The sequence below is a fragment of the Pan paniscus genome, chromosome 6 (genome assembly GCF_029289425.2).
Source record: "Pan paniscus chromosome 6, NHGRI_mPanPan1-v2.0_pri, whole genome shotgun sequence".
NCBI lineage: Eukaryota > Metazoa > Chordata > Mammalia > Primates > Hominidae > Pan > Pan paniscus.
The window spans coordinates 23,955,690-23,981,424 of NC_073255.2; the positions used below are offsets into that span (position 1 = coordinate 23,955,690).

Below are 25,735 nucleotides of genomic sequence, written 5' to 3' on the forward strand. Positions count from 1 at the left end.
TTTGTAGTGGTGGGCCAGACAACTAGCTCTAAGAAAGTCTAGTAAATAATGTGAACAGGTTTTACAAACAATTGTCAAGATTCATACGGCCTCTAAGGAAATATGTGTACATACACACATGGACTGTCCAGAAGAATCCCAACTATTCCTGGTATTGTGACCTGAAAAAAAGTTTTTTCACTTAAGTTCATGGAGAAATAAACACTGAATATCATCAAGGACAGTATCCTTGACTCCTTGACAACACATGCATATTAAATATCCACTAAGTTTCATAATACTGGCTTTTTTTTTCTTTTGCAGAGGCAGGGTCTTGCCATGTTGCCCAGGCTAGTCTTGAACTGCACTCTCAAGCATTTCACTCACCTCACCCTCCCAAAATGCTGGGATTACAAGTGTGAACGACCATATCTGGCCAAAATTGTTTTTTTTTTTAAATAATGTCACCTAATATAGGTTTATGATATAGTGGCAAAAATGATTTACTCCAAGTAATTTTTACCAAAGGCTAATTCTTTCTGATTGTGTGGTTTAATCTTGCTATAGATTTTTGAGTGTCTAGAGTTATATATATTCTTCTAGTCATCATTTGTAGATATTGTCTTTCTTAGCTGATACACTGAAATTGTTGAGAAGTGATTTGAGATTGTGCTTCCTGAAATTTGATAATAAAATGCTATAATCTAGGTTACCAGTGAGGTGATATTCTTTTGAGAGAATCACTGAACTCGACAAAATCTTAAATGGAAGGCATGTTTAACTGGAATGCTTTCTTGCCCCTCATTGGAGGTAAGGACATAATAATTAACCATTCAATCATCATCATCATCTATAATTCAATACTATTATATTTGAACTAATAGTACAATTCAATAGTATAGAACTAATGGTACAATTCAATACTATTAGTTCAAATAGTTCAAATAGTTGAACTATTAGTTCAGATCTAATAGTATTGAATTGAATTGTCAAACAGAGAAAGTCACATCAGACATGATATAAAAGTAGGCAACATTTCTTATAATTTTAAAATTTGAATTTAGGTAAGATATATTTTACTATATCTTTGGAAAACATTATTGCATTTAAATTTATACTGTTCATACTGTCATGGGATAAACGTAACTTTGAATTGTATTTCATAATGTATACAACTGCGTTCTATTCCATCACATGTCATGTTCTCTTTCATTTTATGTAGTTAGATTGCTTTTCTGGTCTGAAACATCAGAATAGTACCTTGTGAGATGAAGTGAGGGGGTGAGGAACAGCTTATGTGTTATAAGCTGGAGTGGGAAAAAGGCATTGCGTATAGCATCCCCTCTCTCATGTCAGCCTAATATGCTCATAAGAATTTCAGCTTGGTCTTTGCCTATTTGTATTCTAGCCATAGGCTTAAAAATCTTGTGTGTATTTTGGAACCATTCTGCTCCTTGGTGCTTCACAGTATTAAATGAGACCTTATTATGTGTCAGGCACTACCTCAAGGCACCTGGGATGAAGAGATACATTAGGTAGGATATGGGACTATAACAAAGAGATCCCAAAGTATAGTGGCTTAAACAAGGCGATTATTTATTTTAAAATTTGGATAGGTGCTACAGGCTTGGTGTAGCAGTGGCTCAGCCATGTTGGAGATTTAACTTCTTGCTCTGCCATTCTCAGAATGTGGCTTCAATTTCATGGACCAAGAGACCACTCCAGGTCTCATGTCAATTTTGCATTCTAGCCAATGGTAAAGGAGAAAAACAAGGAGAAGACATGTCCCCTTGCTTTTTTAAGGGGAACTATCTAAAAATTACATATGTGACTTCTGCTCATTTCCTATTGCTAGATCTTAGTCACATGGCCGTAGCTAACTGCAAGTGAGGCTGTGAAATGTACCCGTGGCTGGATGGCCATGTTTAGCATAACCTCTGCAGGTTCTATTGCTGACAAAGAAGGGGAGAATAAATATTGTCAGATAATTAAAACAGGCCCTTTCTCATGTGGAGAAGGAAGTAGGCATGATCCTTGGCTTAAATTTGGCTCAAAAGTTAGAATTTACTCTTTTAATTCTATTCATATTCTTCATGCTAGTTATACACCATTTTACTTAGCCTGCCAATGCTGCTCTCCCCTGCAATCTCAATTTATGGGCATTTAAGTATAAAATAGTATAGAATTTAAAATATGTTGACTATATTTCTTCTATCCCATCCTAGTGGCTCATGTTACTAATTCCCCCACATACCTCAACCGATATCTACTCAAGTTGGCCAAGTGCATGTCCCTCATTCTACTGTGAACTCCTGACCAAACTAGAAAACTGTGGTGAGCAGAGCCAAGTTCATAGTAAGCATCCAATAAATATTTGATACATTTTTATTAAATTGGTAATGAAAGTTAGCACAAGAATTGGATGCTGAACAGAGCAAGAAAACTCAATCTGATCCTGTCCAATTTAAATGTCAACTGAGCCTACATTATTTCTGCTTTTCACTCTTTCCTCACTATGACATTTATATGCTTGTTTAGTTTAGGGCTACACATAAGAATGACCATGAACATTTGAGTTGGGAAAGGGGAATCAGGAAATTGTTCACCTTCTTGATCATTTTGTCAACCCCTCTTTCCCAAAGGAGACATTTATGTAGCCCAACGACTTTCTTAAGCTGAAATAAAACATATCTTCATGTTTTCTTTGTATATAATTTCTGTAGAAAACATATAATTTTCATTCATTTTAATAGAAGAAAAGAATCTTGAAAATAAACTTTTAATTTTATATGGCAGCACCGGAAACGTAGTCAATAAAATGAAAAAAGACTGAAGACAAGGGGGAGGGGGGAGAGACAGAGAGAGAGGAAGAGAGCTATGATTTTTAAAAAGTCATTGTTATTCATAGCTACTTATCTTGTGCCATGAATGATAAATGAACAACTAGTAGAATGGTAATACAGTATAATACATTGAAAGCCAATTACTAATGATATAGGAGCATTAAAAAACAACTACAGCTAAATTGTAGCAAATCAGTCAGAGTATTAAAAATATTAGATTTATGAAAAAGTGAAGTACTCTTAAAGAACATCTGCAAAATCATAGATGTAATAATGGCATTATACTTCAAGCTGATGAAGAAAATGTTATAAATCACATCATCTGACTTGGAAATTCTCCCAATGCTTGGAACTTTATTTCAAGAGAACCTCTATTTCTGAATTAAATGCCATAAATTTGAGAATTGTATTCACTTTTGTCACTTGATCCATTTGGTAATACATTTTGTATGAGCCTCCATAAAGGGTGTCCCCCTGACCTTAGACTGAAAATTACTGTTTGTCTGAGTAGTGTCCTTTCCTCTTAAAAGGTGTTTACTTAGGTGGTGTTCACACTGTCCTCTCGGCCAGGACTCTTTAGCATCTCTGAGCTCAGTGCTGCTCTTGTCATTGATTTGGGCTTCTTGGGTATGACAGTATAACTTAGCAATTTTTTTTTATACTAGCACTGCATATGACATAAAACAGTCTTAGTTTTTCACTCAGAAGTTGTGTTTCTCTTTTGTTGAGATAATGAAACAAACATTTCACACAAATGTTCTTTGTTATAATGCTCAAAGTTAACCTTTAGAAATTCATCTCAATTAAATTGTACAAATGTATTGATATCAAATTTGACTGTAGTGGGCCAGACGTGGCCTAAAACACAGAATGGGTTTATCTAATAGTCATATTTTTTCCTCTCTCTCATATTCATGCTCCAGGCATTAATATGATAATGTTATGTTTTCAGCTAAAGTACCCTATTTATCATATTTATTATTAATAATGAAGTACTCTAATAAAATGTATCACCTAAAGGAAATAACACGTGTTATATGGTCTTGCAGTAATAATCTTTTTATTATAGCACAGGCAGGGGGACACTGCATATATATATATATATATACACATGCATATATATATATGTATATATAGCAAACACATATAGACACACATAAAGGTAGATGTATTTCTGAAGCATTTAAGAAATAGCCCAAGTCAGATTAAAGGAATTATTTCTTTCTCACTCTGTGAACACGAAGCAGTACTAATATATAAAATGAGAGTAGGGAAACATCATATAAATTGTATGAAGTAGAAATCATCTCAGTAGCAACAGATATACTATTTGAAAAGTAGTATAAATAGAAAACAGAGGAGCTCACAGCAACTTTGTAAAGGAGTCCTTCTGTTTATGCTTGTAAATTGCTGTCCACTCCAGCAATTCTGGTCCATATTTGCAAGGATTGTAGATTGTATGCAAACCTATGCCTAATTGTTATGGACATGGAGCTTTCATTATACCAACATTTGTCAAATTTACCTCTAGAGAAGGTAACAATTGAGTCAAAATATGGCTCCACCTTTGTCTCTGCATGAACAAGCTGTTTTAACCAATTCGAATTTATTTTTCTCTGTGTAAGGTGGATATATTAATATCCTTTTTAGTAAGTCTTTGTGAGGTTTGAATGGTATAACTTACGTAAACAGCTGGCGCCCAGTAGTTGTCCCATGAATTAATTGCTCTGCCCCCTGGCTTTGAGGTGCCTTTCTCTGCACTGGCTGCAGTGGGAGTGGCAACAGCTCACTGGAACAGTCCGCAGGAGAGAAGGTGCCTTTAAAATCAGACGCAAAAACCAGCCAGACAAATAATACTGGATTTATGGCTCATTATTTTTGAATTTGCCCTTTGTGTTCCTTTACACCAGTAGTGAAGATAATGGAGTCAGAAAACAGTAAGTAAACACTTGTTTTTCGTGACCTTTTTCTTTTTAGAATTCACCCAAGTTTTCATAATCTCTGATTATGTAATTAACTGATTAATTTTTGACAATTAAATGTGAGCAAAGAATAATTGTAAATACAGTATAATTCACATGAATCAATGGATAGGGTTTTGTTTTGTTAGAATTAGCTCTCTCTCGGGGCTAATATGACCATATTCTAGGTATTAATTTAGCGTAAGTGGCAAACTGTTTTGGTTTCTGAGGAGATTTTTTGTTCTGGTTTACTGGTATATAACTGTTTCCTCACCTTTTCATTTCCTGAAATAGCGCCAAGTACAGTATCTAAATTTTGACTAATATAAATCAAAGCACATGCTTTCCTTTCAGTAAAGTCCTCTATTTCAACACATGTGCAGGATTTTCCTTTTTAATGCATTAGACATCTGTTATTACTAATGGGAATAAAATGTCACATGTTAAAAACAACACAAGTTATTAAAAGCAGTTTGGATTTTAAATATTTTGAAATTATGCTAGAAAAGTTGATGTTTTTTCTTTTGTTCTGTGGCAGAGTTTTCAAAACATGAATATGCAAAATATGTTAAAATGAATATGCATAGGAACATGTGACTATGAATTTGTAAAAGCTCTTGGAGGTCACATTTATCAGGTTCTAATATATTCTTTTAGAAAGTAGATATTAAATTTTACACAATTTATATGCACCTTCACACACACACACACACACACACAGAACACACACACACACACTGGGGCTAAGTAGGAAGAAAAACTGTTTACTAATTGTTTAAAAGTCTGGAATTTCATTAGAAATGTTAAGTGTATTCCTGACTAGTCAATAAATGCCTTAGTGTTAGTATAGATTATTGTTACCTGTTTGTTTTGGGGAAGGTGTTTGTGTGTGTGTAAATTATAGATAAACTGAGCTGTGTTTTAGATGAAATCCCTTAAAGTTTAATCAAATTTTCCATTTAAGTGTCAGTAGAATGAAAGAGCATGTTTGTTAAATGGTTTTCCTTTAAAATTTGAAACTCTGAGTATTTAATGGTAAATTTAATCCTTATCTTTCTAATTAATTTTAACTTCCTTTTTTGGGGAAGGCTGTCAGAATACATGTTTTGTTGAAGACAGATTTATAAATGAAAAATCAATGTTTTCCCAAAACCAATGATCTCTTTTATGTAAAACAATATAAAAACTGGGAAACTAGTCTGTTAGAAGTCAGGGTACTGAATATTCTTGCAAGAAGAGAGGGGCAATGATTGGAAGGGGGCCTGTAGAGTGCTGGGAAGGTTCTACTCTCAAGTATCCAAAAAAAAAGTTATACAATATAACTGCTAAGCATCTTAAATACCTACTTCAAATGTTTTAGAGTTAAAAAGACAAGAGTTCTCACCTAGATAACTAGATCCTGCTCTTCAACTAAGAGTAGATATCATAAATTGTATTGTTGTGTTGCTCTTTTTAGTTTAAAATAACTTTATTATTTTTCTGATTACAAAAGGATGGCCTGATTACAAACCAGGAAAATACAGACAAGCACAAAAAATGATCAGTCCCCCTCTAGCATATATAAAATGAACATGTATATTTATAGATATAAAAATATGCACATACACAGATATACATGTTCTCATATGAAGCAGAAATAAAATTATGCCTTACACACTGCTTTATAAAATACTTTTTTCTGATCAATTTTTGGAATTATCTTTCTGCACTACAAACTTTTTTGATAACTCATCCTTTTAATGGATGGAACAATTTTAATTAAGGACTTACTTTTTTAGACATCTAGGCTATTTTCCATATTTTGATATTACAAACAACACTGAGGTGCATATTTTGTAGTGCCATCTTTGTGCATGGTCTTGATTATTTCCTTAGGCTAAATTCCTGCAAGTGAAATTTTTGTAGGCAAGTTGTAAGAATACACAAAAGGTCATAATGTTATATATATGACTTAGATCTTCCCAATCAGAGCCAAGGTTCAGAGAGCATTCTTGAATGCCTTCTAACTCCTTTCTTGATATGGTAAATTATTTGAACTTCAGATACTCTTGAATCTCCCCAAGAAGAAACAGTCTTACTCCCAAGGAAAATTCTGTTTTTCTCATTGAGTCAATGACCCTCATCTAATCAATGAGTGTTCTGTAGGTTTTCCGAATAGCAATTCCAGACACTTTCTTTTCTACCATTGTCTGGCTGTTGGTCTTAGTAGTTATATTTAGACCTGATATACATATGTGGGGCCAATGTTTGGTGAAGAACTAGCAAAATTCCTGGGCTTGTTTTCAATGCATAGAATAATACTGGTGCTCACTTAAATACCTGTTTTGGTTACAATAGATAGAAATATTCAATAATCCTTATTATTAAGACATAAATTATTCAAGAAAGAGACATCTATTATGAAAAAAGAGTAAAACTGCCTACCAAATCATGGAGGAAAAGGAAGAAAAGTCAATCCTTTTTAAGGTTTGAGCTAGGAATAAAAACAATTTACAGGCCAGGTGCAGTGGCTCATGCTTGTAATCCCAGCACTTTGGGAGGCCGAGGTGAGTGGATCACTTGAGGTTAGGAGTTCGAGAACAGCCTGGCCAACATGGTGAAACTTCCTCTCTACTAAAAATACAAAATTAGCTTGGCATAGTGACAGGTGCCTGTAATCCAAGCTACTTGGGAAGCTGAGGTGGGAGAATCGCTTGAACCCGGGAGGCAGAGGTAGCAGTGAGCTGAGATCTTGCCACTGCACTCCAGCCTGGGCAACAGAGTGAGACTCTGTCTCAAAAAAAAAAAAAAAAAAAAAAACAAACAAAAAGCCAAAAACAAACAAACAAAAAAGACTTTACATATGCAGAATTCATTCTGAAATACACGCGAAGGCACTCTGATTGAAATACTTTGGTTTTGCATGTAGGTATGTTTCCATGTGTGTGAATCATACAATCAGCAGGGAGCAGGGGAATTGTGGAATTGAGAAGCAGAAGTTCTGAGGGTGTTCAGTGTAAGGACCCTGAGGTTTGGATTGAAGTATGATGCACATATTCATGTGCGTGTAATTTGGGAAGAACTTGTTGTGTTTTGTTACGTAATGCTTTGAGTTTGGGCCTTTTTCAGCCTGTTTTATGTTAACTTTAGAAGCAGTTGAATGAATTTGATAAAATGTAGTATAATAATAAAGCGTATGAAGTTTACTTTGTGGTTCTGTCATCTGAAACAAAATGGCATCCAATATATGTTTTTTAACTGAACTCATATGCTTTAATTTTAATGGGCTTTGGCGAGATTACGCAAATAAATAGTGATGAAAGAAATGGCCTGGCTTGTTCAATAAGATCTACAATTAACAAAACCACTACTTGTCAAATGCTTGTTAACTATACTCACCACATTTTTTGGCCAAAAATATGAACCGATGGTCAGAATATTTGAAATTGGGTATGTTTCCCAAATTGGAAACATTTTAGTACATTTCAGAAAGCTCTTTACCATCAACCCTCAAATGAGCCACTTGAAGTTGAATCAAAGCTTTTAAAAGAAATGGGATATTTAATAATTCTCCTTTTAACTTTCTAGGCAAGGAGGAAAATTTATTATATAACATGCTACATATGTAAAAAGAGCTATGCATTTTTAAATGTTGAGAGATTATGTACAAGTGAAGGCCAATTTTATCTTTGCAAAAACTGTTACTTAGATTGCAGGTAAACCTAGGCCAAAGAATACAAAGCTTTTGCCATGATATTGTATAAAGCCACTAATGTTAAAGTGCAAAAAACAAAAAATCTGTTTGTATAAAGAGGATAGGTTAGGTGTCAAATTTTTAAAGACTGTGTAAATGGCACATACAACAGAGGATGTCCAAAGACCACTTCAAGACTCACATTGCCTCTCTGATGCACCAAGAAGAGGCCCTTTCTTTTTTCCTCTCTGATTCCTTTCTATGGGAGGCAGGGAGAAGCCTCTTAACTTTTTTGGGTAGACAGAGGCATATGTCTCAGGGAACCTACAAAAAAGCATGGCACACCACCTCATTTCCAGTTGAACAGGCTGAGTGGGTTCTATGTTTTCAAATTTCATATCAGCCTAGATCAGGTAGTTAATTTACTCGAAAGTAAATTCCCAGAGGATTTGCCAAACCTGTGGTAACTTTTTCATATAAAAAGCTTTATATGCAAATTTAAGAGTTTTTTGTTGTTGTTGTTGTTGTTCTTGATGGAGTCTTGTTCTGTTGCCCAGGTTGGAGTGGAATGGTGCCATCTTGGCTCACTGCAACCTCTGCCTCACCGGTTCAAGTGATTCTCCTGCCTCAGCCTCCCGAGTATTTGGGACTATAGGCTTACTTACTCCACTGGGCCTGGCTAATGTTTGTATTTTTAGTAGAGATGGTGTTTCACCATGTTGGCCAGGATGGTCTTGAACCCCAGACGTCAGGTGATTTACCTGCCTCTGCCTCCCAAAGTGCTGGGATTACAGGCCTGAGCCACCATGCTCGGCCGATATTTCAGGAGTGTAGAGTTTACAGTGACCTTCCTGGCAGACCGAAGATTGTGATTACATATGCCATGGACCAGAAGCCTTACCTTTAAATTTATATGTTTAAAAACATAAAAGAGTTCAAGGCAGCAACTTAGATTGGGCACAAAATATCTTACTACTTAAAAAACTTTGATTATACTTAGGAGAAACAGGACAGGTATTTCATATTCCTATTCTATGTGTTATCAGGAGCCTTTCTAAAAGGCTGAATTATAATTTTGTCCTACACACACATTCAACATTGAAATAACGTAAACAACAATAGCGGCATTGGCTAAATTTTTATATTGTGTGAGGCACTGTATTTATATGGTCTCTTCTGAGTCTTATATGAGCACTTATATGATCTCTTCTGAGTCTTTAAATAGTTTTGTGTTTATGATTTCCACTTTACAAATCAGGATGAGTAGGTTTAAGTTAGTAATCTAATTTAGCAAGCAACAGAATTAGGATGTGCAAATACTACAAATCCATATTTAGAATGTAGCTGACCAAGAATATCAGCACAGACCAAGAAATCCAGAGTCAAGCACTCAGTGCTCGTCTATATTCTTTTGGGTCAGAGTGAAAAAACAAGTCTCGATTTCTCTTCCAGAAACCACATAATGCCAGGCACAAAATGTTGGTTTCACTTTCATGAAACATGTGAAGAAAAATTACAGTAGAACAAGACATAAGTTAAGTATCTGTGAATGGCTCATTAAAGCTAATGATAATTTATATTTCTATGGTGTTTTATAGGTTCAAAGGATTGTCATAGTAATTATCTGATTGTTTTAATTTTTAAATTTTATTTTGAAGTAATTATAGATTCACAAGACTATGCAAAGATGATGGACAATTTTAATTTTTTACAATATTTCTACTTAAATATAATGATCATATAATCATCACCAATTAATCTTAATCCCTCAGGGTTTGGTCTCTGAAATCCTTGTCTGGGTGTAAATCTTAGCTTCAGTATTTGTTAGCTGATTGAGCTTGGAAAAATTATTTAACTTCCATATTCTTTAGTGTCCTCATCACTATGGAAATAACAATAGTGTGTATATCCTAAAATTTTTATGAGAACTTTACAAGTTTAACACAGTGTTTAATACATATAAAGAACTCAACACAGTGTTTAGAACATATGCTGTCATAAGCTTTCAATACAGTTGTTATATTATTACAGATATTACTACTCCTTATTATGGATAATATTACTTCATTCAGATCCAATAATCCAATTATTTTGTTGTTCTCTTTGAGACCCTCTCTGGTTTCTCCAATATTTCACTGAACTCTGGTATTCAATATAGCCAATGAGTTCAAGATCTAGCCCGTACCAAATATAGATTTGTATTACTATCTTTTGAAGAAGTTACAAAATTATCTGCAGTAAAGTAATAGTGCTATCATTCATTCGTTCACTCATTCAAACACGTTTAGATGATGTTTTTTCTTCTATTGTTCACCAACTGTTTGATCTATTTCCAAATTCTCATAGACATTTTTCTTCTCTTTTGAAGACTGGAAATCATAAAAAAACTGTCCATAACAGCTGCTTTGAGGTCATCTACATTTGTTGGCTGCAGGTGGAAATCTCCTTCACACAGCCTGAAATAGAAGGTTGTAAAATTTGGCCTTTGAGGGAGCCAGACCAAACCAGCCTTTCGTATAATTTATCATCCACAGAACATGTTAAGGTGCTTTTGATCTTTGAAGGCAATATCTTTCAAAGTGCTGTGGTGCTTATGTGTGACCATTGGTCCTTTTTGGGAGTCCCAATATCTTGCTGATTTCAATAGTGAGTGAAGGAATTTTTAAGATGCTACACTGATGACTCAGTTTAATAGAGAGACTCTAGAACTTGCTGAAATCCAGTTGTGAAGATCAAGTGAGATAAAGTATGTGAATGGTGCCTTGAAACCAATAAAGCACTAAGTAAACCTAAAGCAGTTTATTGTAATCATTTCCATCATGTCGTATTTGTCAAATTCTTGATTTCACAGCATATCGAATGTTCCATGCCTTCTGCCAGATTAAGGGTGGGATTCTACCACATATTTGCCATGAAGAGTGTTTGAAAATACATTCATATTTTTCTTTGCATTTCCTCATACTCCTTTAAGAAATGTGGTATAGACACAGAACTGACAATCTGGTGTCACAGAAAATGTTGTGAAAATTTATAGGCTTTGGTTTATAGAGACTTGAGGAAGTTTTTCCACCTTTCTGGTATTTTATTCCTGTCAGTTTGCATTGCCTCTTTTCTTTCCTTCTCTTCCTCCGCCAGGTTTGGTTTTAAGCTTTGGATTCAAAGAAACCCCAAAGTCAAAACAAAATGGTCAGAACTGCTGACTCTTGTTTTGTGATCTTTTTTTAGTCCAGTATTCACAGGAAGAGAGGGTGCTGACCAGAAATTGGGCCTAACTTCACCCAAAATGTTGGCAAAGTTCAGAAACCTTTGAGTGAACTTGTGCCAAGTTAATGATATATAGCAAACTTCACCAGTTTTCCAAAAACATTTAAAATATAATTTCATGAAATAATATCATCCTATAAAAAGTCAAGTTCATACTTAACATTCAATACTAATCTGCTAGCTCTTTTTGATAAAAATAAAATAATAGTCTAATTTGTATTTTGTATTAAATAGATTCTCTTGTTTTTTTAAAGTATCAGGTATATTTTGGAAATGCACACGTAAAATGTACTTGTGGCTTCGTTACTTTAGAAGTTTCCTTTGAAGATCTGTAATTAAGAAAAAAATGTATCCTAAAATCATGCTTATCAAGTTTCGTCTCAGGATTTTTACAGCTATGTTATCAACCTCCCAAAAGATTATTTTATAATGGAAATGCTGACAAATGTGATAATAAACACTAATCCAAGGGTCTTAATTGTATCATATGTCTGCATGTAGGAATTATGCATACTAGCAGCATATTTGGTTCAGTTTCCAGCACTTAATTTTGCCAAAATCTGCTTTAACATTGGGCAACTAACTGTAAAAAATGATCAGCCTAAATGACTCCCTGTTGATGGTAAGGGCTTCTCATTATTTTTAGATTCCTCAGAAAGCCTAATTATGTCTTTCAAATATGATTTCATTTAGATCTTTTTATGGCTTAGATGTCTGAATACTAATAGTAATCTGATAGCTATGGGGAACTTAGTTTGAGACCAAAAGGCAGTGTTCCATCAGTAGAGAGTATATAAATAAATCGCCTCCAAGCAACATCTCAGATGGTATTTAGATTCTAAATGTTCAAATGACTTTAAGATTTCAAAAACAAATTATTTTAATTTTCCAGAAGTAACTGACACCATTAGGTCTTAAAAAAAACCTGGTTGAAGTTACTGAAAAGGCAATATCTACTCATATTTCTATCAATATTAGTTTAGGAGATAATAAACAGTAAAACTATTTTAATGTAGTGGGTGTTACATTCAAAAACCCTTGTATTAAAAATTAGCTGGGCGTGGTGGCGTGTGCCTGTAATCCCAGCTACTTGGGAGTCTGAGGCAGGAGAATCGCTTGAACCAAGGAGTTGGAGGTTGCAGTGAGCTGAGATCGCACCACTGCACTCCAGCCTGGCGACAGAGCGAGACTCCATCTCAAACAAACAAACAAACAAAAAACTTGTGTTAAAGGTGCACTGATTTTATGCATCTGACATGAGGAAAACTAAAATTAAAATAATGCTTAGAAAAGTTGAGGGTCAAAATATGGAGGTATACTCGATTTAAGTTCAGGACGTGGATCATTTTGTCTTACCTCTATTGGTATTTGATGAAAGGAATGTCAATCCCTTTCTATGTGACTCTGATCCTTACCTGGGTTCAAATTACTCTGAGTAAAATTATTATGAAAATATCTTAAAAGGCTACATTTGAGGCAGTTCCTAAACATGTAAACTTACAAATAGCAAAGCATTTATAAACGATTAAAGTTTTTTTTAAGAAGGGTGGATAATTCCTCTATTGATAATAAGAAAATAACTTTTAATTTAGAAGTTTTTTAGGTATCATTTACTATGATGAAGAGGTATTCACTGGAGGAATATTATTTGCTTTCTAGGAACAAAATGTATTAGAATATGATGGAGAAGACTAAGGAAAATGGGTGGCTGTGTTGACTCCTCACGACTTAGGAATGTTGATGGTCCCTGGTCTACACAATTTTGCTTTATTTCTGGTTTTCAAAACTGGTTCTTTCAACAAAATATTAAGAATTCCTAGATTGGAATTACTTTTTTTTCTTTTTATTTATTCAACACTTTCAGATGATTTTTTAAAAAAGAATGACGTTTAATTTCCAGGAGAAATTGAATTGGTGGAAGAATAAGAAAAAACAACACTCTATGGGGCTTTGTTGTTGTTTGGTGTTAGCTGTTTATGTATTTTTTTTTTGTTTACCTGTTTATCCTGATGTTCTTATGGCGCAGTTGAAAAAATTATTGGTGGAAAGACACAGTAAAAGTAAAAAAACATCTTGGGAGTGGGGACTCGTTTCAGAACTAATCCAGGTCCTATGAAAAGGAAAACTAAGAAAAGTTTCAAATATTCGAAGTACTAATGAAGGGGCTGGGAAACAGGCAAATCCCTGCAATGCTAGAGGGTGGGAGAGTGAACGGGCAGAACCCACCAAGAAGGGAATCTGGCCATTTATATCCACAAACTTGAATCCAGAAATTTCACTTCTAGGTATCAAATGTTAGGAAATAATAATAGACAGAGAAGGCATTTACAAGAATGCTCTTAGCAGCATCATTTATTTTTTAAAAAGGAAATAGCTATCTATCTGTAAAGGGCTGGTGGTGTGATACATGGATATGACAATAAGATATGGTAATCAAAATCACATTTGAATAATTTTTAAAGTTAAGGGAAAACATTGCACCTTCTATAATGCCAAGTGGAAAAATATCAGTATCCCAAAGTATCTCGAATTAGTTAAATATATTGAATTTATAACTGCACAGGGAAAAAAAGACTGGAAAGAAATAGATGAAAATGCTAACAGTATGGTAACGTGGAGTGATTCGAATTTTCTCTTTTTTGAAATTTTGTTTTCCAAAATTTCTAGGATGAGTATATGTTACTTATTAATTAAATGAATTCTATTTCCGAAAGCATGATTAAGAGAATTGTGTGTTCGCACAGGCTCCCGCCTATTCCTGTGTGCAATGAGGGGCGAAATAAAGTGTTGGAATAATCACTGGGGATTATCCTTTAGGATTACTGAATTTATGTTTAGGTGGGCATTATTCAATCGGGTTCCTCTACTCAGTTACCCACTCCTTTCTGAAAGACCCCAGTTCTGGTATTAGCACGTCACCTAGAAGGAAGAATCCTGGAATGGCACGGGTCCAAACTAGAGGCGGCCTCTCAGCATGGACCCGCTTCAACCTCATCTGCATGGCAGGCGTTTTGCAAGGCGTCAGAAGGCATCTCCTCTTTGGACTTTTTGTCTCCCCTGGTAGTCTCTAGAAGCCATTAGAGTGAAAGCTATCTTTCCTACCTACCGCTAAAAATGTAAAAGTGAGCGCGCTCAGGCGGCCCTGCTCCTAGAAAGATCCAGGCCCCTTCATACCCCAACCCCTGGCCGGGGGACAGTTGGTAGCGGTGGCTGGTGGCGAAGCTGCAGGGCGCCCAAGGCCCCCTGCGGCCCAGGAGTGACCCGAGTGCACTCGCCCCTTACTCTGGCCTGGGGCCTGAAGGCACTGGAACACGGAAGCTGATGCTGCACTTTAGATGCAAAGCGTAGATTTGCACTCTAGCTAAGGCACTGAATGAACACCACTGTGGCCCTGGGACAAGGAGCTATGGTCCGTCTGGGATCAACTAGGTGGCGAAGGGGAGGGAGAAAGGAAGAGAGAGGGCTTGCGCGCGGGAGAGAGGAAGGGACGGGAGGGAGAGGGAATGGAAGACAGGAAGGGTGTCCCTTCTCAGAGGTCGCACTTTGTCAGCAGTTCGTCTCGACTGCTCTGCCTTCCATTTTTCCTTTCCTCAGTTCCTGGACAAGCCTCGGAGGACCAGGCAGAACCCTCTGGCTATCAGAAAAGCTCGCACCCCCGCACCCTTGCGGCGTCTGCTTCAGACCCTCCACGCAGGCGCCCGCTGGAGCGCCTGCTGGGGATGGCGTACCACCGACCCTTGAGGCTTTTTAAAAAGTAAGAATTTCTACTTTATTATCTCTATGAAAAAAAATGTGAAGAGGAGAGGTTAGATTTTATAGAAGCTCCAAAGTCTGCCATTTGCGAGGAGGGTTCACTTCCCACCCACCCAGCCCTCGGAAGCTCTTAGGAGCAGCCTGAACGGCCCCGACTCAGCCTCACGCTCTCTGACTTCCCCGCTCGCCCCTGACCCCGACTTCACTTAGGGCGGTCGCGTAGATAGGAACTCTACAGCAGCCACTCTGCTCAGCGGATGTGGGGATCTTACAATCTCGACCCCGACCTCCAGAAGACCAGACGTTCCGTCTTGGGGCCTCCCTCCCGGCCCTTTAGCCTCACCCAGTGCCCGGTCCTGACACACCCCAGCACTACCAGACGAGGAAGGGCAGACTCTCCACACCAGGCTCAGCCGCTTTCCTTCTTCTCACAGCTCTCCAAGAGCTCGGTCATGAAGGAGATGTAGACGATGGCCAGGCGGAGGGTCTCGATCCGGGACAGCCTTTTCTCGTAAGCAAACGTGGGCACCTTCCTCCGCAGCTGGTCAAAGGCCTCGTTGAGGTTGAACATCCGCTTCCTTTCGCGGATGTTGGCGGCCTGGCGCTGGGCGTAGGTGATCACCCTTTTCCTCTTGGGGCGGCCTAATAGGGAGACACCTCTTCCGCGCTCCTCTTCCTCCTCTTCTCCGTCCCCCTGGTCCACTTCGCACTCCACTTCTTCTGGGTCCCCCTCTTCAAACCGCGCCATCCTCCTGAGTCTTCCCTCTCGGAGCGCAAGGGCTGGGTCCCCCAAGGAGACCCCGGGTGCGAAGTCGCAGAGGAGAGGGCGTCTCGGGGAGGCCAGGGACAGGTCTGCGACGAAGTCCAGCACCGTAGTGTCCACGCAGCTCTCCGGATAGGCCGCCATCGCTTCGGCTTGGCCCTGCCTCTCATCGGTTTTCCGCAGGGAGGGGCGAGGCTGCTGGTGGGGATTCTTAACAGCCTTGAATCTGATGGGGCACCATCACCGAAAGGCCAGGGAACATTAAATATTTATAACCAAGCTGATAACAGGATTAGTCGCACCGATAAGGAATGCTCTGACAACGTCCCTTCTCTCGAAGCTTATGGAAGATGACAAGCTTGAGCACGCATGGAAGACTCAAAGGGACAGGCCTCCAGTTCTGAGATCCTTTTCTCTGCGCCACCCGGGACAGTTCCTTGTTGGCAACAACCCCCAGGTCTTACCTGCTGTGCTTTTTGTGTCTGTCTTCACCCCTGCAGCCAACTAATGTTCTCCAGGCTCCTTATCTCGTGTAGTTCTTTAATTTCGTGTTGGATTTTCAAAGCGAGGATGTTTTCCACCGCGATGGCTTCTCCTTGACTTCAGGGTAGGAGTCTTGAATCTTGCCACCATCTGCCAATGGATGTGGAGCAAGTGCATGTGCTTTTAATGATGTCCTGAAGAGGGGCCCTGCCTGCCTGGCATCGAGGGGAGCTGTTTGTCTGGTATCCCAGTGCAGCGGCTGCTGAAAGGCAAGACCTTCAATTAGCTTAAGTAAGCATGGCAGGGGGACCGAGAGTGCATTCCCCAGAGTCGCTGTTGGAACCGGCTTTCTTTTCTTTCCAGGGCATCGCAAACAGCTCTCCTGCCACGTTACAAACCCTGACTTCTAAAGTCTGTTTGGATGCAATCAGCCTAACAATTGAGATACTTGACTTTCCTTTCCCTACCTTTATCTCCTACTCATATAAAATAGAGGATTTTATTCCAAGAGGAAAAGTTATGATGGCAATAAAATGAGAAATTTAAGCTCAGGATATTTTCTATGCTCGGGCTTTGCTGTATACTTTTCAGTGTGGGGGACAAAGCAAACTCTCCTCACAAACAAAACCACTTCAAGCTCTTTTCAGAAATGCGATTTGCCCTTGATAAGCCAAAGAGTCAATCAGCTCACCCTCTGCTGAGGAGTCTTCGGACTTTTAAATTGCGGATCGAGTATTTGTTCCTGAACAAAGAAAAAAACCTAACACTTCCATCTGGCGTATTTTCCTCATTGATTTGTATTGTCCTACAGTAAGATTTAAGTGCAGAAACAATGATTTATTGAAGTATATTTAAGGGAGCTTTTTGGCTATCGTTAGATCGTTATTTTTGAGATAAGAAAGAGATTTTAAATTTGGCATAAGAAAAATAAGAGTTTACTCATTTTATATTATCTCGAGTATCCCAAATATTTTAACAAAAGGGTTCTTTTTCTTTGTTTGCCAATAACTATATTTACTTAATTATTCAGTACTGTGCAAAGATTTATTTAAAAGACCCATTGTGTCAAAGTGACAGATTAGAAGATAATTTTAAAGGTAGATTAGAAGAAATAGCCTAAAAAGATGAATGTAGAAACATCCCGGTTCAAAAGAGAACTGCCCAAGACATCAGTCCCTATTAAGAGGGTTAAGTTGTGGTTATGATGGTTCACTCAGTACATTGGACAGCTCCCAGAAACCAGAAACCGCCTATTTCTAACAGGTAATCTCAATTCATTTTCTTCTTCCTAGCCTCTATCTGTGTAATCAAAACAGTATAACCTTTAATTCTTCTTCTTCTTTTAACCCATTTGTGTCTGGTGTCTCTCGATCTTTTAATAGATTTTATCTTCTTTTGCTTGTGTTTACTCTTCATTCTCCAGTTTGAATTGTGATAACTCAGGCAGAGAATAATTGAAATTTGTGATCCTGGAAGATGTTAAAGAGAATGAGATCTTTGGTTATTACTTAGTTGATTTTTGCTAAGCTTCTTTCAAAGGGAAGGCTGAAAAATAAATAATAGGATTGTCAACAGTGGCTATGAAGCTAGTAAATGGGAGAACTGATTTTTGTTTCAAAAAAGTAGTAACATGCTTTCTAACCCTTGTTTAAATTAATATGTTATTAAATATTTGGACAAATTTATTGTTGATTTTAAAATTATGTTAAATGCTTCTCAGTGACTTATTTTTTATTCATTTACAACCTATTTGCAAGTGGATTAAACACCTCAGTCAATTGAGAATCTGGTTTCGCAATATAATACACTGGAAAACAATGAAGGAAAATATGGTTGATATTTAAATTTAAAATTTCATAAAATGGGGGTCAGAAGTCTTCATGAGACTAAAGAGATAGTTTCATTGGACTGAACTCCTTTATGATTTTAGCCAAGGGAATGAATCTTTCTTGCTTGCCTGCCTGCCTTCCTTCCTTCCTTCCTTCCTTCTTTCCTTCCTTCCTCCCTCCCTTCTTTCCTTCCTTCCTCTCTCCCTCCCTCCCCCTTACTCCTTTTTCTTTCTTTCTTTCTTTCTTTCTTTCTTTCTTTCTTTCTTTCCTTCTCTTTCTTTCTCTCTCTCTCTCTCTCTCTTTCTTTCTTTCTCTCTCTCTTTCTTTCTTTTTCTTTCCTTCTTCTCTCTTTCAACAGAGCCTCACTCAGTCATTGAGGCTGGAGCGCAGTGCTACAATCATAGCTTACTGTGCCTCAAACTCCTGGGCCCAAGCAACTCTCCTGCCTCAGCCTCCCGAGTACCTAGGACTGCAGGCACTGGCCACCTCATCAGGCTAAAGGTTTTGTTTTTTAGAGAGGAGGTCTAACTATTTTGCTCAGGCCTCAACCAATCCTCTCACCTTGACCTTCCAAAGTGCTGAGATTACTGGCCTGAGCCACTGCACCTGGCAGAGAATGGAGATTTCAATAATCATATCACAAAAGGAACTGTAGCAAAAGTAATGGAACCAGTGCCTAGAACTGGGTTGAAATACTTGTATTAAAGTATTAGGAATTTTTTAAATGTCCTAATAGGTACACCTACAGCAATTATTTTAAAATATTTTCTTTTTTATTTCATCATAAAAATCCCAGGATAAACACTTCTGTTTATACACCTTAATTTCTGTTTATCTTACAAGGTTATAATCATGCTAATATAATTAAAGCAAAAAATGTTAAAATCTAAGTTATGAGTGTTTTTATTTATAATTATAATTAGTTATATAAATTAACAATTATAGTTATTTCATTTATAATTATAATTACTTATAGGAATAACTGAAATTCTTTTTCTCTGCTTATTGTGAAATGGTCATTTTATTTTTAGAAGACTTTTGTGGGTATTTGGTTCCACAGTAAATATATATGGCAAAAGCAGTAAATTTATAAAGTACCAAGTGATGTTACAGTTCTTCCTATTGGAAGGAATCATTATTTTCATTTCTAGATTTGAAAGTTAAGAGAGAGATGTTTTTTAAAAACTCAATTGAGGATTAAAAAAAGCTAAGTTCAACACAGTTCCTCTGTGTTCTAGGCCTATAGTTTATAGTTATTCAGTGACCTATAGGGAAGCATTTATAAAAAGTTTGATAACTCCTCACAAATTTTACTCAAAATATTTCAAGAAATGATTATGAAATGACAATCAGTTTTGCTTATTTGATTATCTAGTTTATTTCTATTGACCATTCCTATTAGACATAAAACATTTTGTTTATACTATTAAACTGTTCAGAATCAAAGCAAAAAGAAAAAAAAATGACCAAGAATAACTTAAGCCGTAATTCTTGAATGAGCTGAAGCCTGGGTTTAATGGTGCTAAGGGGAGAAAGGTAGATAAATAAAGCATCCAGGGAGTAAAGCAAATATATAAATCCCCCCAATTAAAAAAACGCTACCTTTTCTTCCTCATGTCCCTTCGTCTTTTATTCCGGAAACATTAACTTTTAGGGCAAATGATAAAGATATGACGAAGGTAGATGTCTGTGATGATTGTAGGAGAAAGGCATAAGAAGTACTCCTTCCACTGACCTGGAGAAGGGACCAGTGTCTTCTTCCTATTCAATTTCAAATTATGTATGGCTGTGACCATGGCTGGTTTTAGAGATAGAAGAATATATATCCATTTATTTTGTTTTTTTTTTCATTTCATATTTTAGGTAAACTTTTTTGAAGCTCAGTGTATGTACTTTAAAATTCGCAAATTATATACGTGCAGCTTCTTGAATTTTCAAAGTGAATGTATCCATGAAACCAGTGCCCAAATCAAGAAATGGAATGCCTTTTTGAAGCTTGAGGTAATGTAAAAACAGTTAAGTTTATAGCTTGAGACTGTTTCACAGAGTGAGCATATGCATAATCTATAAAAATAAATTATATTCTGTATACTATTGTGTCTTTCAGTCAATATTTTATTTATGCAATTTGTGCATATTCTCATTGTTGAATAATATTTCACTGTGTAAATATACCACTATTTATTTGTTCTTTCCTTTTCTTGTTGGTGGACATTTGGATAGTTTCCAATTTTTAGTTACTACAAATAGCAGTGTCATAGAGGTTATTGTACATATCTTTTTGTGAGTACATTTATCCTTTCCTGTTTGGGATACACCTGGAATTGGAATAGATTATGCATATGTTCAGTTTTAGTGGTTACTATAAAATTGTTTTCCAAAATGGTTGTAATAATTGACACTGTCACAAATGATATATTGGAGTTCCAATTTCTTCACATCCTCGCCAATACTTGCCATTTTCTATCTTTTTAATTTAAGCTGTCTTAAAGATGTGTATGCGTATCACATTTCAGTTTTAATTTACATTTCCCTTATGATCAGTAAAATTGAGCACCATTTCATGTTAGCCGATTAGTTACTGACTCTTTAATAAAGTACTGCTCCACTGTTTATTGGATTTTTCTAATTTAAAAAATTGATTTGTACGAATATTCTGGGTATAAGTTCCATGTCAGACGTATGTAATGTAAATATCTTCTCCCAACTCTGTGGCTTTCCTTTTCACTCTCTTTATGGTATATTTAAAAATTTCAGGCCGGGCGCAGTGGCTCACGCCTGTAAACCTAGCACTTTGGGAGGCCGAGGCGGGCGGATCACGAGGTCAGGAGATCGAGACCATCCTGGCTAACACGGTGAAACTCCGTCTCTACTAAAAATACAAACAAATTAGCCTGGCATGGTAGCGGGCGCCTGTAGTCCCAGCTACTCGGGAGGCTGAGGCAGGAGAATGGCGTGAACCTGGGAGGCGGAGCTTGCAGTGAGCCGAGATCACACCACTGCACTCCAGTCTAGGTGAGAGTAAGACTCCGTCTCAAAAAAAAAAAAAAAAAAAAAATTCATTTATATTTCTTCCAATTTTTATGGCGGTAAAATCCATATAACATAAAATTTATCGCTTTACCTATTTGTAAGTGTACAGTTCGGTGGTATTAAATACATTCATAATATTGTGCATCACCATCATCCATCTCAAGAACTCTTTTAATTTTATAAAATGAAAACTCCATATTCATTAAAAAAGTAACTCCTCATTCTCTCCTTTCCTCAGCCCCTGGCAACCACCATTCTACTTTCTGTCTCTTTAAATTTGACTACTCTGGGTAACTCATACAAGTGGAATTATACAGTATTTGTCCTTTTGTGACTGGCTCATTTCACTTAGCATAATGTCCTAGAGAGCCATCTATATTTTAACACACATTAGAATTTCCTTTCTTTTTAGGGTTGAATGATATTCCACTGTATGTATATGCCACACTTTGTTTATCCATTCATCTGTTGATGGACACTTGGGTTGCTTCCAGATTTTAGTTATTGTGAATAATGCTGCTATAAACATGGATATCTACAAATCATTTTGAGACCCTGCTTTCAATTTTTTTGGATGTGTCCCCAGAAGTGGAGTTGCTAATAATTTGGTAACTCTGTTTTTAATTTTAAAAATAATTTTGTATTCTTTAACCAACCTCTTTCTATCCTCCCCTCCCACTACCCTTCCAAGACTCTGAAAACCCACAATTCCATTCTCTACTTCATGAGCTCCACATTTTTGGCACCTACATGTGAATAAGACCATGTGGTATTTTTCTGTGCCTGATTTATTTCATTTAACATAATGTCCTTCAGGCTCATTTGTGCTGCTGTCTAGTTTTAATTTTTTGAGGAACCACTAAACTCTTTTTCACAGTGGCTCTACCATTTTACATTCCCACCAACACTGTGCAAAGGCTCCAGTTACTCCATATTCTCACCAACACTTGTTTTATGTTTGTTTGTTTAGATAGTAGCCACCTTTATGGGTGTGAGTTTGTGTCCTATTACAGCTTTGATTTGCATTTCCCTAATGATTAGTGATGTTGAGGATCTTTTTATATGCCTGTTGGCTATTTGTGTATCTTTTTTTTGAGAAATGTCTCTTCAGGTCTTCCACTCATTTTTGAATTGGGTTGTTTCTTTTTTTTCCAAGAACTTTACCGGACAAAAAGTTTCTATGACTCATTCTATGTGTTATACATTTTGAAACCTTGTATACATCTGAAAAGTATTCTGAGAAAAATAATAATTGTTTCTTTATGTATATGTAAGTGAAAATGTTCTCTATATATCCTGGATATCAATCTTTTATCAGATACATGATTTGCAAATACTTTTCTCACTCTATAAGTTGTCTTTTTACTCTATTAATGGTGTCTTTTGATGTGCAAAAGTTTTACATTTTCATGAAGTCCAATTTGTCTATATTTTCTTTTTGCTTGGGCCTTTGGCATCATATCTAAGAAATCACTGCCAAATCCTATGTTGTAAATCTTTTTTTTTTTTTTTCTAAGAGATTTTAGTTTTAGGCCTTATGTTCTTATGTTTAGGTCCTTGATCCGTTTCAACTCAGTTTTTGTATATGGTGTTAGGTAAGGGTCCAGCTTCATTCTTTTACATGAGGATATTCAGTTTTCCTGATGCCGTTAGTTAAAAAAAACAAAAAACAAAAAACTATCTTTTCTCTATTGAATGATCTTGGTATCCTTGTCAGAAATCATTTGACCATATATGTGAGGGTTTATTTCTGGGCATTCTATTTTATTTCATTGGTTTATTTGCCAGTCTTTATGTAAGAACCACATTGTTTTGTTTACTGTAGCTTTGTAGTAAATTTTGAAATCAGGAAGTATGAATCATTTAATATCTTTAGATGAAAAGAAGTTCTTATTTTTAGTGTAGTCAAAACTATGATTTTTTACTCCTTAGTGTTGTTTATATCATGTTTAAGAAATCTTAACATATTTTAACATCATGAAGATATTATTTTATGCTTTCTTCTAAAAGCCTGTTTTTTCTTTAACATTTAGAACTGTAACCAACCTAGAAATGATTTTTGTATGGTATGAGTAATGAAGGCGGTGGTCAAAATTTATTTGGTTTTCAATTGACCCAGAAACATTTATTGAAAAGACTATCATATTTTATTAAACTTACTCATTTTATGAAAAAATTTCTAAACTAAATAAGAACTTTTTCTGTTCTTAGGAGTGCTAGGAAAAGAATTCAAATATAAAAGGAAATCAATTCTAGGATTTGTCTATATTTTTAACTATATTTATAGTTTAAAAATTCTTGCTTATAGTCCAACTAATTTCTTGCCATTTTGATTATAATCTAGGTTCAAATAAAAATAAGGACTCTAGAATGCTGTGGTTTAGGGATTGGCTAACATTTTCTTTAATGGATGAAAGAGTAAATAATTTAGTTTGTACAGGTCATGAGTCCTGTTGGAACTACTCAACTCCAGTTTTGTAGTACAAAAGGAGCCACAGACAATGTGCAAATGAATAAGCATCGCTGTGTTCTCTAAAACTTCACTTACAAAATTAGGCAGTGGGCTGGACTTGGCCCTTGGGTTATAGCTTTCTCACTCCTGCTCCATTTATTGAGCCTATCTCCATATTCCCTGGTACCCTGGTACACCTAATATGTATAATTGCCAAGGTAAGGCCATCAAAAATATAAGTGAATATGAATTTGTTGAGTGTATATTAGATTTATGCGTATATATGTATCTCACATGGGTTGGGGGAGGTGAAAAGAGAATATAAAAATGCTCCTGAAACAACTGAATCTGTAGCTTCTGTCTTTGAAGTTACACTGAGGTGTTAGAGAGTAACAAGAAGCAGCTCTGCGCAGGAGGTGTGCATACTGCCTTAAAGTTACCAGTGCAGAGATTGAATGCTTATTTTTAATCACTGACAAGAAACACCAAATCTGATGATCTACTCTTTCAAATATTAGTATTAGCAGGCTGTAGGTAAATTACATTCAACTAGGAATAAGGAAGGAAGAGGTAAAGTTACTGGACAGAACAGTCTTTTACTGTGTGAAGTGCTTCTCTTTGTTAAGATGAACTAATCTCATTGTGTAATGTTGCCAAATTAAATGATGTAGGCAACTGCTGATCCTATCCACCTACATTACCTTCTTTGTGCCATAGATAATCTGGTAGAGACTGCACGTTGTTCCTCAACATCTACTTGCTCTTTCTGCCTTTTGGTAATAGAACCACCCACACATATTTTAAGTGGCATATTTTTACCCCACTACCTTGATGCCAATGGGATAATGAGTAGCATCGATATGTGCAACTTAAATTTGGTCTTTTGGATAGCAAATGATGTGCCCTCTGCTTGGTTTTGTTGCCTTCTTCTCATTGCCTAAAATGTGGGAATGTTGGTAGTGAGCTAGAATTAGCCACGTAGCAAAGGATATCACTGTATGGCAAGATTTGGGAAGTTTTTTTCTGTAAAGGGCCAGATAGTACATATTTTAGGTTTTGCAGGCTGTATGGTCTCTGCCACAACTACTCAAGTCTGCCATTGTAGTGGCATAGACAATACATAACTGAATGGGTGTAGCTATTAAGAACTTTCTTTACAAAAGTGGAAGGAAGGCAGAATGCGGTTCTCAGGTAATAGGTTGCTTACACCTGCCTTAGAGAATGGCAGAGCAACAGAAAACTGGGACTTCATATGACCTGCAGAGTAGAGCTGTAGCTCTCAAATAGAGAGTAAAGGTGGGAGTATACTTCTAGTGCATCTCATATCTCTTTATTAAAGTGGTATGCTTTCTGCTGGCACCTAAAAATCCAGAAGATGATTTGAAGATTAAGCAGATAGATATGCTTCTTTACATCTATTTTTAAAGTATAATTTATAAAAACTGCTTAAAATCTGTCATTACTTTTTTCATCTCAGGTTTTTTTCTCTTCCTATGAAATAATTCCATTTCAGTTAGCCTTTGGGGTAAATCTATCTTTCAAATTTTCAGTTATATTAGTTCTTACATTAGTTGTTGTTTGAACCCTCTCCAAAATCTTTGTTCCTTTTTGTAAATGTGGAAAATTAGAGAGGTATAAAGGAAAAAAATCCCCCAGGATGCTATAAACTACTATGCTCAAATAATTTTTTTCTCATTTCTTA

The 25,735-nt window shown here is 36.4% G+C and overlaps 1 protein-coding gene and 1 long non-coding RNA gene across 5 annotated transcripts in view; one reads left to right on the forward strand and one right to left on the reverse strand.

Moving 5' to 3' along the window:
- Positions 1 to 12,769: 12,769 nt before the first annotated feature.
- FERD3L (Fer3 like bHLH transcription factor) lies at positions 12,770 to 17,979 on the reverse strand. Its single transcript, XM_034963774.2, has one exon. The coding sequence runs from the start codon at positions 16,378 to 16,380 to the stop codon at positions 15,883 to 15,885; it is 498 nt and encodes a 165-aa protein (XP_034819665.1). The 5' UTR covers positions 16,381 to 17,979; the 3' UTR covers positions 12,770 to 15,882.
- Positions 17,980 to 19,705: 1,726 nt separating this feature from the next.
- The window catches only part of LOC117980887 (uncharacterized), a 175,449-nt gene continuing 169,419 nt past the window's right edge, over positions 19,706 to 25,735 (forward strand). For 2 of the 4 annotated variants that reach the window (XR_010112726.1, XR_010112727.1), the window contains exon 1: positions 19,706 to 21,563. This is a non-coding gene — a long non-coding RNA (uncharacterized LOC117980887). The remainder of the gene's footprint in view (positions 21,564 to 25,735) is intronic. The other 2 variants (XR_010112728.1, XR_010112729.1) reach the window with 2 other exon arrangements.